Source organism: Schistocerca gregaria, chromosome 3 (assembly GCF_023897955.1).
Source record: "Schistocerca gregaria isolate iqSchGreg1 chromosome 3, iqSchGreg1.2, whole genome shotgun sequence".
Taxonomy (NCBI): Eukaryota; Metazoa; Arthropoda; class Insecta; order Orthoptera; family Acrididae; genus Schistocerca; species Schistocerca gregaria.
The window spans coordinates 525,853,508-525,864,965 of record NC_064922.1 but is presented as its reverse complement, the minus strand read 5'-3'; the positions used below and the strand labels follow the sequence as shown (position 1 = coordinate 525,864,965).

The following is an 11,458-nucleotide window of genomic DNA, read 5'->3' as shown; positions in this document are numbered from 1 at the left end:
TGGCAGCAATGCCACCCGAAGCAAAGACAGTGCCAAAACCAAAAGAGGCATAGATAACACTGCAGCAGCCAGCGCAGATGGTGGAGGTGGCCGCAAGAGCAAACAGCTCTCCAGTGCATGTTCGGTCATGCATGGATGGAGCTCACCACAGTGTTGTAACACCAAGCCATCGGAGGTACACATCATGCAGAGGCAGCAGCTTCATCAAAACTGGATGACCACTGGTATCCACTTAGGACCAAACCCACAGGCCCAGATAGCGGAGCCCAGCTGGAATCACTGCAAGATGGGCACTGGGGCAGATGAAGCAGCATACAGGGCTGGGTGGCCTTGAAGCAGCTCCACCGGGTTATTGCCACTGGCTGGAGCGAACCGATATGAATTCAGGAACATACCAAGGGCTTCCTTGGGAGAAGATCGATTGATATATTTTTTCATGTGGGTTCTGATTATGGACTAGCTGCTCTGTCTTTCCACTGCACTCAGGATGAAAGAGACAAGCTGTAACATTTCAGTTGCCACTCATTGTATGAAAATCTTCAAAATCTTGAGAAGCCGACTGTCAGACATAGTCTGTCACAAGCGAATATGGCAATTCTCCTATGAAAAAGATATTTGAGATGGTTGTGACCATAGCAGCCATGTATATGCTTCGGCAACAAACCACATAAGGAAATTTTGAGAAAGCATCAACTACTACAAGCTAAAAGCAATTAAAGAATGGACCTGCAAAATCAACATGAATAAGTTTTCAGGGGAGCTGGGGGCAGGCCATGGGGGAAAAGGGGCCTGTCATTGTTTGACAGTTGGTGCACTGCAGGCAGGCTGCCAAAATGTGCATGATGTTATCGTCAATACCCAGTTGAGACATGTGGTGGCATGTCAGCAATTTTGTATGAGAAACACCCAAATGCTTCTGGTGGAGAGGGTCCTGATGTCCCACCACAGGGCAGAAGGGATCACAACCTGGACGCCAACTCTTCAATAGCCAACAGTAATATTTCATCAAGAACTGAGAGGCAATGGTTGAGAGGACATCAATTACGCGATGGATCCAACGCTCAGCTCAGTGGTTTATCTGGCCAACCATGGTGGACAAGGTGGATAACCTGACATAAGGCAGAATCAGCTGCAAGAGCCGCCACAATCCGAGAACTCGTAAGGGAAAAACCATCCACTGTGTTTTGGGCTTTGATGTCTAAATGGAAACATAACAGTTTATCCTCATCAAATGCTGGATTGTGGCCAATCAGCAATCGAGAAAGAGCTGTTGTGTTGGGTGGTCAGAAAGGTATCTTATTGTTATAACATGACGAAAACAGAGCCCAAATTGTAGACAATTGACCACTTCATCCAGTTAAGATGCCGGACGACTGAAAAAAGAAACCAGAGGTTTTTGATCAGTAATGAAATGAAACTTAGAACCGTATAGGAAAAAAGGAAATTTTTGGTGCATGTCACAATAGTAAGGGTTTCTTTTTCTGTCTGCAAGTAGTGCTATTGCGCCTGACTTAGAGTTTTGGAAGCTTATGCAGTAGGGTATTAAGAACTGTCCACATATTTGTGAGCAAGAATGGCCCCAAAGCCGTTTTGGGAGGCATCTGTAGCCAAAACAAGGTGTTGGCCTGGTTAGAAGGTAACTAATCAAGATGCTGAATGTGAAGCATACTCGCAGGTAGCTGATCAGTGTAAACGAAAATCTTTACATACGAGAGCATGAAGTGGCTGCATGAGGAAGAAATTTATGGTAGTATGCAATGTTTCTGAGAAAGACATGCAACACTCTGACACTGGTAGGATGAGGCAAAGCCGTAACACCGACATGCTGGCGTAAATGCTTGATGATAGCACACAGGACTTCAAAACTGAGATACACTATAGATGGGTGAAGTAATTGCAATTTGTTATAATTACATTTCTAACTAGTAGCCTGTAGCACTGTGAACAAGGCACAAACGTTAAACAGATGTTCATCTGTTGAGTAACCTGAGACCACAATATCATCCAGGTAGTTAATGCACCCAAGTACGGAGGCCATGAATTGCTCCAAAAATTACTGGAAAAGGGGCAGGCATGCTACCCACACTGAATGATGGCACTTTTATTGATATAACCCAAAAGGGGTATTCACTATGAGGACACATTTGGATTCATTACCCAGGGGCAGTTATATCTAGGCTTCTGACAAGTCTATTTTGGAAAAATACTGGCCACCGGGAAGCTGTGCAAGTTCATCTGGATGGGCTGACGGAAAGGTATCAATAACAGACTGTGTATGCACAGAAACTTTGTATCAATAACAGACTGTGAATGCACAGAAACTTTGTATCAATAACAGACTGTGAATGCACAGAAACTTTAAAATCACCACAGAGCAGAAGGTTCCTGTTAGGGTTTTTGACAGTTACCAACAAAGTAGACCATTCTCAAGAGGAAACAGGTGTGATAACACCCAAAGATAAAAGTCATTCTAGTACAAATTTTATCCAGTCCCATAAAGCTACTGGAACTGGACAAGCATGAAAAAAATGGGAGTGTGCCATCAGCTTCATTGTGATGCGAGTCTTGAAAGTGATAGCACATCCTGACCCTTCCAAAAACAGTGTGGAATCTTCCAAGCAGAGCAAATATGTAACTTGATCTGATAGCAGATGTGCCTTGTCAAAAACAGAGAACCCAAAAGCTTTGAAGGCATCTAACCTAAATTAATTTTCAGTGTTGGCATCATCAACTACTACGAAAGTTAAAAGCCAAACAACTGCTTTGTACACTACAGAAGCAACATGAGTATTCATCATTTGCTGTTCCTCATCAAGTGATGAGAGACAGGTGACAACGCTGGTGATCCACAATCCACAAAGGTTTGATGATTTAATAAAATCACTGCTGCAACCCTGTCCACTTGTATTTTTAATATCTTTTCCATCACAGACTCTTCAAAGTATTGTGTTGGGGCTACCATAACTTGGGAAACACTGCTCACATCAATGTTACTGTCTGGTGAAGGAGGCTGAGAGATGCACATAGACAGAATGTCTCCTCCCCCCTCTTATTTTATAATGGTTGCAAGAGTCCAACACTTGGGACATGCAGAACACACATGTTGAACAAAGGAATAAGATTACAGTGGAAGAGGAGCAAGCACCTGCTGTTGTGAAACTGACTGCTCCTGCTGCTGCTTAGCACAGCGCAGTACTGTGCGGCATGAAGGCCGATGTTGCATTGCGCCAATGTCGTCTTTTATCACATGAGCTAACCGACTGAGGCCGAGGAGGAGAGGAAGCAATGGCAGCTGCTTCAAAAGACTATGCAATGTTTTGAACATCTGTAAGAGATGGATTTTTCACATTGTAAAACACGTTCAGTTGTCAGAGGCCTGGCATATTATAGCATCATGAACTATCAAATCAGCATATGAGTCCTGGTGGGCCTCAGTAACAAACTGGCAAAGAAGAAATTCAAGAGAACCTTGAGGAGTAAAGACTGACACTTTAAACAAATGGTTTACACATCAGTACAACAAAGGCTGAGTTTATGATGTGTAACTTCAGATAATTATACATACGCCACAGATATTATGCTTGATAACAGAACATTTTCCAGAGTTAAACGTTTTAAGTACTAGGATCAGTAATGTCAGATGATGGACCTATTGAAGCAAATATAACTTGTAGAATAATATCTGGCTGGAACAAGTGAGGTACAATTTCAGGGGTTCTATGCAATGTAAAAGTGCTCATAAAAATCAAAGGCAAAATTTAACAAACGGCAGTAAGACCAGCCCTATCGTATTGCAGTAAAGTTTGAGCAACAAAAAAGATTTAGAACAGAAGCTCCATACAACACAAATGGACCTGCAATGAGGGGTGGGAGGTGTAACATCTTGAAAGACAAAGTACGCAATGAATTCATGAGTGGTAGTTTTAAAGTCAACCTCATACATGAAAACTCTCAGAATACTGCCTGATATGGATCACATACAGCAATACGATCTGATGACCACATCACGAAAAAAGTGCCTTTCCTTGCCTACAAAGAGGATAGGGAGAGGAAGGCCTCAAACCAGATGGCTGAAGAATATTCAAAGTGATGTTAAGATGCTAAGCTTTAGTGAAGATTATGCCTACCAGTGTGATAGATGGTTAGGTGGTGCCACATGATTAGGAAAGGTGACCTTGAGTAATGGGAAAGGCAAATGACTGCTGTTCTTTGATAAGTTTCAATGTGTTCTCTCAGTTGTTACACTACTGATGCAAGATAAACATCAATTATTTAATTTAACTGAAGAAAAAGCAACTTTCACCAATGGATCAGCATCCTCTTTAATTCTACTGTGTTAAACATAGCTTCAGCAATCAGATATAATTTACAGTAATTAAATGGCAGTTGTTAATTAACACAGTTAATAACAGCTCCAATTTGTAAGTGAAAATCTAGGTGTGTTCCATGGTTCTAAAAGTTCTCGTTCATGGTCAGAACAAGAATAACTTGTTGATTACCCATTGAAAAATCCACAATGGAATAACAACGACAGTACTATTGAAAGGTGGAGGCATATAGTCGCAAACAGGCACAATGAAATACATTACTGAAATATTTACTCGTAAGCATGTGTGCGGCCTACTTCAGAAGAAGAACATTGTCCAAAAGCTTACACATAAATATTTCAGTACTCCTTTTCATTGCACCTGTCTGCATCTCGATGCCTTCTCTGTGTGGTGAGTGACAATCTATCTTTTCCAACAACAAGCCCTGCATGGAAATGCTATATTTCAGGGGTTCTTGTTGGGTTCTACTGATCACAGAGATAAAGGGATCAAGTTATTTGAATAGCCATTAGCCCAGCGAGTGTTTGTACAGCTGTCAAAAGAATGGGTATACTGTAGCTATCCTACAGTACAAGGTCAAAATTTAAACATTACATACTTCCTGCAGCTCAGACAAAATGAACAAACCAGTTGGTTCTTTTGCATGGTCTAGGGTGGATATTACATTACTTATAAAAGAACATTTGTTCATGGGTGATTCCTGAGAACACCCTGAATAACCATGATTTTTGGGTACGTATAGTAACAATTAGAAAAAGATGGCCACTTCTGTAATTTCTTTTCATGTCAGATCTTCAAAATTTTTTTCATCATTTAAGATGATATTCTGTGGAAACTTCAATATTTTTATCAACATCATGGTGTTTTACCGAGGTCCAGATGTTCAAATTTACCGTACTTCTGCATGTAAAATAAGCACATAATATCTGGTCTAAGGCATAAATGTAGCTTTAACTTACCTAGTAAACAGATGACGGGGGTTCTAGGATCATCTCAACGGTTCTGAGGTTTTAAGTTAACAACACTATGAAAATGATAAATTGCTACTCTCCGTAAAGATGACACGAGTTGCAGACAGGCAAGGTGGAAAGACTGTTATTCATCTTCTTCAGAAAGGAAAGCAAGCACACCTCATAGTCACATGACCACTATCTCTGGCCACTCCAGCAGCAATGCAACTATGTCATGTTGAACAGAAGCAACGATCTGGAATACAAATTAGTGGAGACCATACACAGGCTTGGGGGTCTGGATTTTGTAATGTGAACTTCAACAAGTTGTTATAGGGGACAGCAAATTTTGGACCAAAATTTTGAAGACATGGGTGTAGGGGTTGGATCTGCCAGTATTTTTGAGCTATCAAGGTATGTTGGAGACAGTGGAAATATAAAGAAAGTCAAAAGAAGACAGTGCAGGATATCAGAGAGAAGACAGTGCAGCAAGTCAGAGAGAAGACAGTGGCAGTGGGATATACTGTAAATCAACTGGAGAAAAAGGAGACATTGGGAGGGGGACATATACAGACAGTGGCAGTAAGAGGAGATGCTGAGTATGATTAATTACAAAGGGAGACTGGGTAAAGGACGTAGAATGTTCTGTGTTAGAAGAGTGAAAATATGTTATCATGTCAAAGTTTTTGTTAAGGAACACGGAATGAGGACTGAAGATCTAGTTACCGATTTTCTGTCAGAACCTTTTAAAGAGGAGCGCATTCACCTCCTTTTTTGTGCTCCGACAGGGGCATTTTTCAGCTGGTATAATTAATTAACCACATAGACATCTGCTATGTCCACCTGTACTATTTATGGCTATTTTTTTCAAAACTTCCAAATTTTGAAAGCAAACAAAGAACTAAGGCGAAAGGCTTCATGTATTTATAATCAACTGGGTAGAGATAACAGGGCCAGTTTCTTCTTATAAATGTCATATACATCTTGTCTGTGTAAAAAATGGGATGCCTATAATTTCTTTTGCATGAATATAAACTGAACATTCAGGGCTGTATTACAATGAATACTCTTTAGTAGAGAACATGACATGATGAACACGTGTGACAACTTATAACTGTGTGCAAGACCAGGACTCGCACCCGGATACATATCTTTCATGAGGTATGGAGAGTAACTGAAAGCATGCTGAAGCTTTGGCATGATCAGCCAGATGAAGTCACATGGCCCAGTTAGTACTACACTGCCCACAATAGACTGGTAACTTAGTTAGTCCATCATACAGTTTTAACTTGCGAATATATGCTATACTATGTTGTCTGAGAGGCTACATTTCTAGCAATTCCTCATTTACAAAGATAAATTTCAATTTACATGTATCAAATTTCATTCTGAATTTTTTTCTATATTTACAAACATGACCTGTCACCTGATGTTTAACACAAGCAATTTGCATTGTCTGTAGTTGACTACAATACTTTATCTACACTGATCATTTGCATTTAAAGAGACAGTGTCCTCAATGCATAATTCCGAAACCAGAAATTTGCAACTAGTAATCTTTGACAAATTACCACTCAAGACATGAGTATTAACATTTACAGTAGCACTAATCACATTATAAAATACAATTATTGTTGCGCTGTCACTTTGTCATATTTTATGTACATATTTGATCCTTCCTTCCTCACCTTCCACACTGCAAACCTTCATATGAAATGGTTCTGTCTCTGATTCTGTCCATAAACAACCTCAGTTATAAAACTCATTTGTATAGTCTGTGATTGTGCAGTTTTCAATTAGTATAGGAATTTAAATAACTTCTCCAGTAACTCAGTACTTCTGCAATCAGAGGACATGTTCAGTTCCTGCTATCTTTTTATCATCAATCCACTATGATAATACTTAAATGAAACAGTCATCAAGAAAACTCACCTTGGTACTGGACAATATGTTATTTGTCTGTACGATTTCTTTTATTTCTTTCCAAGGTTCCCACTTTATTATTAAATCACATCATCTCATCAAACACATTTAGGAGTATGACTGACATGTGTGAAACAGAGACAACATGGCGTTTGTAAAATCATAAACTATAATGCACTGCAAAATGAGGTGTGCATTTCACAGCAAAAACTGTGTCACCATTTATATTACACATTGTCTACCTAGTGTTTCAAAAAGTGCTTCAAAGGTGTTACCTCGGTGAGAATCTACAGAGACTCATGCAGTTGGGCTGCAGTCACAGTGGGATGAAGATGGTCACCAGAAACCACCACCAGACATTGCCTGTTATCCGTCAGCAACTTGATCACATTGTGTCCAATCTCTTACATATGTTTTTGGTGGGATGGGAGCCAAACCATTTCTGAGCTTAGATACAAGTCCTGCATTGCAACTTTTCTCATTAACATGATGACAAATGTAAGTGAATCACTTTTGTGTGTCTCGAGAAGAGTGGAAAATACCATACCCTTTTAGCTCGGTTATTGAAACAACCAGATAAGTTGCATGAAGATACAAGAATGAAGAGAGGTTATTCGTGGTGACACTGAAAATCAATCCAACTTCAAAAATGCATTTCAGCAGAAGAAAGGCTAATCACAACCATACAGTAACTTTTTTAATCCACTCTACAGGTATGTAACACCTTGTTCTCAAAATTGAGATTACTCTAGATATGTTATTAACTCAAATTCCACTAGAGTACTACTCACCAGGGGACCTTATACACTGGCCCACTACAGTTTTTTTCATACTTATAGCACCTGAAGGTCAGTTATTGGACATCCATCTCATAAAGCAATACTATGCAATTCTCAACAAAACTAGAAAAAAAAATCATCTTTAAAGATCAGAAGATTTCCAAGTGCTGTTAAGCTCAAAACAATTGAAGTCTCATAACAAATTCTTTGTAGCTCAGCACATAGCATAGTAAGTCTGTATTCAGAACTTCCATGGTTAAAAAAGGTTCGAATACTGTCAGTAGCATACTTATATTTGCTTTTTTAAAACCATATTTATTAAAAAGTGTAAATATGATTTAAAACATGTGAAATCATATTCTTAATCAAATTAACACCTTATTTTTAACTACGAGCTGTGTGAAAATAAATTACAGTTCGATACAGACATGCAAAGTGCCCTGGTAAATGAAAAATATATTTGCATCAATGATGATGTTAATTTTCTAAAAATAAAAAATTATATGTTTTTCTATTTTCGGCCAAATTTTAATTTGTTGTGTTTGCTTGTGTGCCCTTGCACATAGGAACTTAAAATAAAAAGATCTTACATAAATTTTAAAAATATGATTCCACACTAATTATTTAAAATTTCAGTTTGATAATAAATATGGATTTTAAAAAAATTGCTACTAGTGAGACTCGTACAGCAACTTCATAATTACAAATACATTATGCTACACTCTGAGCTGCCAATGAAATCATTAAGACATTAGAGCCATTTTGTACTTAACAGTGCTTGGTAATTTTCAAATCTTCAGAGGCAATTTTTTCCAAGTCTTTTTGGGGATTGTGCTGAACTGCTTTACAAAACAGATATTTGAGCACTGATATTGAAGTCTGGATAAATTTATAATCAGAACAAGAAACTGACCCCTGATTTAGCAGCACAATTCCACAATGAGGCAGTTATATATTGAGGTAATTAGTAATCAAATAAGCGGTTGGTGGAGGTCTGAGGCAACTGCACTATTTAATGCTTCAAGACGGTCATTACTATGGCGTAACACTTGTGTGTGGCAACCGAGTGATACAAAGAAAGATTTATTTTATTATTGTTCAATAAAACAGTGATTTAGGCCATATAAAGTAAGTTTATTTGATCATTGTTAATTATACTAAGAGTAACCACGTTACGAAAAATGGCACATCTGCTAGTGGGTTAATAAAGAACAAAGTAGCAAATTGAAACAATGTACTCTGAGATATATCCATGTTATGATACTTTTCATCCTCAGAATGCCACAAACTCCGTATACGGAACTTATAAGTTTCTCTCAATACGAGTTTTGGATGTGGCAATGTCGTACAATTCAGCCAACGAAAAAATTGATTTTAATTTCGCCAAACTTTGTCCGAAATCTGTACACTCAGTCACGGAAAGCAGTTGAACTGAGACTGCATACATACTGACATACATATTTGAAAAGGTCAGCTGTCTTCTGTCGATATCAACTGTCAGAGGAATCCCTCTGTGATCACAGCCTCAAACATCATCACTGTTCAGAAATTACGAAGATATTACTTTTAAATTTAATACTCTAATTATTAAAAACAACAACTTCATTTTTGACAAGCAGTTATTTTTATTTGAGAGCTCTTTATTTTTACATTTTCTGACAGTCATCATATACAGAGAGGTACAGTCTCCTGCTTGTGCAAGTATGGTACAAACAAGTAAGAGGATTGATATATTCCTTCTGTTCCGTTTGGATGTCCCATTTCACATATTCTACCTCCAAGTCACTTCTACTTCATCAGTCCGATATCTGTAAACACATTATTACGAAACATTAACACAAGACAACTGACCGCCACTATGAGCTGCAAAGAAACATGCACATCTACACCAAATGTAAAACACGGGCGCGCGCGCGCACACGCACACGCACACGCACACACATGTGAACAAGTTATCAATATTTCAAAATAAAGACCATCAAGCACATCGAAAAAAATGTTCTAGTTAAATATGTTGTCTGCTGCAGAATGCTATAGAAAAAAATTATTTCATTTGATACAAGTGCAACAGGCAGTGTCATATTTGATGACACTTTCACTGAAAAAGCAATTAACATTTAATGATTTGGAATTGAAACTGATACAGCATGCTGAAAGTCAAACTTAATTAAGTTAACTGTATTAAAACATGTGCACATTCATCTGAAATGGATCAGTTATTTCTTCCAATCAAGAACAAATTTTGTGAAGAATGTCAAGAATATTTAGACTAATATTTAAACTATCATTGGCAGATAGTTTTGGAGGATGGGAAGGGGCTGGAAGGTGGGGGATATGGGAGGATGGGAGGGGTGGGGGATGGGGGGAATGATGCTCCTTGGCAGTGGCTGTAACCTTAGAGTTAAGAGAAAGAGTGTACATCAACCAATGTGTTCCGAATTCTGTGTGTATACAGAAGCAAAAATGTTTTCCTGCATTATTCTCAAGTATTTACTTCACAAATAATTGTGTAACAGGTAAAATCCTTGGAGGCAAGCTTAGAGAGAAAGACAATGATCAATGGACTTCTTCACAGAATGTATGACAAAGGACATGAGTGCAGCAATCATGTGGAACAACGAGGGAGGCAGTTTTAAGTTTCGAAATGAGTCAGTCAGTTGATATTATGTAATTATTGTACTCCTTTTGTTTGAGTTCAATGTGACCAGGCACCAATTAAAATAAGTCAAGGTTCTGCAGAGTAGTGGCTAATGGTGAATAATGCATCTTATTTAAATAATATACAGCGTCAGTGGAACCATGAACTCTTAAGAATGTGATGACGTAACATGGCTTGAAGTTATACAATTCACTGATATAGAATCTTCCACTACACTGAACAACCTTTGAAGTTAATGCTTAAAAATATCAAAAAAATGGGAAAATGTAACATCAGTATCAAAAAATTGGGAAAATGTAACATCAGTATCAAAAAATTGGGAAAATGTAACATCAGTATGAAAACACACACACACACACACACACACGCGCACACACACACGCCCGCGCACACACACACACACACACACACACACACACACACACACACACACACACACACACACACACGCTGTGGTCCTCCATCTAACCTCCTAACTACATCCAGCTGCCCTACCCTCTCTCCATCTCACCCTTGTATGTTCCCACAACAGCACTTTACTATCCTCTCCAATTATGCACTGCTGTTCGTGTCTGGCTTCAGCCGCCAGAGACTTTGATCATGTGGTGTGAATTTGTGTGTGTGTGTGTGTGTGTGTGTGTGTGTGTGTGTGTGTGTGTGCTGTCTATTTTTGAAAAAGGCCTTGTTGGCCCTAAGCTAATTGTGTGACAGTCTTTTTGTTGTGCCTATCTATAATTCAGTATCTCTGCTATATGTTGAGTAGTGACTACCCTTTTCATAATACTGTTACATTCTATCCTGGATTTCCCGTTGTTTAAA

At 38.7% G+C, this 11,458-nt stretch overlaps 1 protein-coding gene across 1 annotated transcript in view; it reads right to left on the bottom strand.

Moving 5' to 3' along the window:
* Positions 1 to 9,581: 9,581 nt before the first annotated feature.
* The window catches only part of LOC126354010 (tRNA N6-adenosine threonylcarbamoyltransferase), a 65,306-nt gene continuing 63,429 nt past the window's right edge, over positions 9,582 to 11,458 (bottom strand). The window contains exon 6 of the mRNA XM_050003324.1: positions 9,582 to 9,788. Within this exon, the coding sequence (XP_049859281.1) occupies positions 9,752 to 9,788 (37 nt within the window). The 3' untranslated portion in view covers positions 9,582 to 9,751. The remainder of the gene's footprint in view (positions 9,789 to 11,458) is intronic.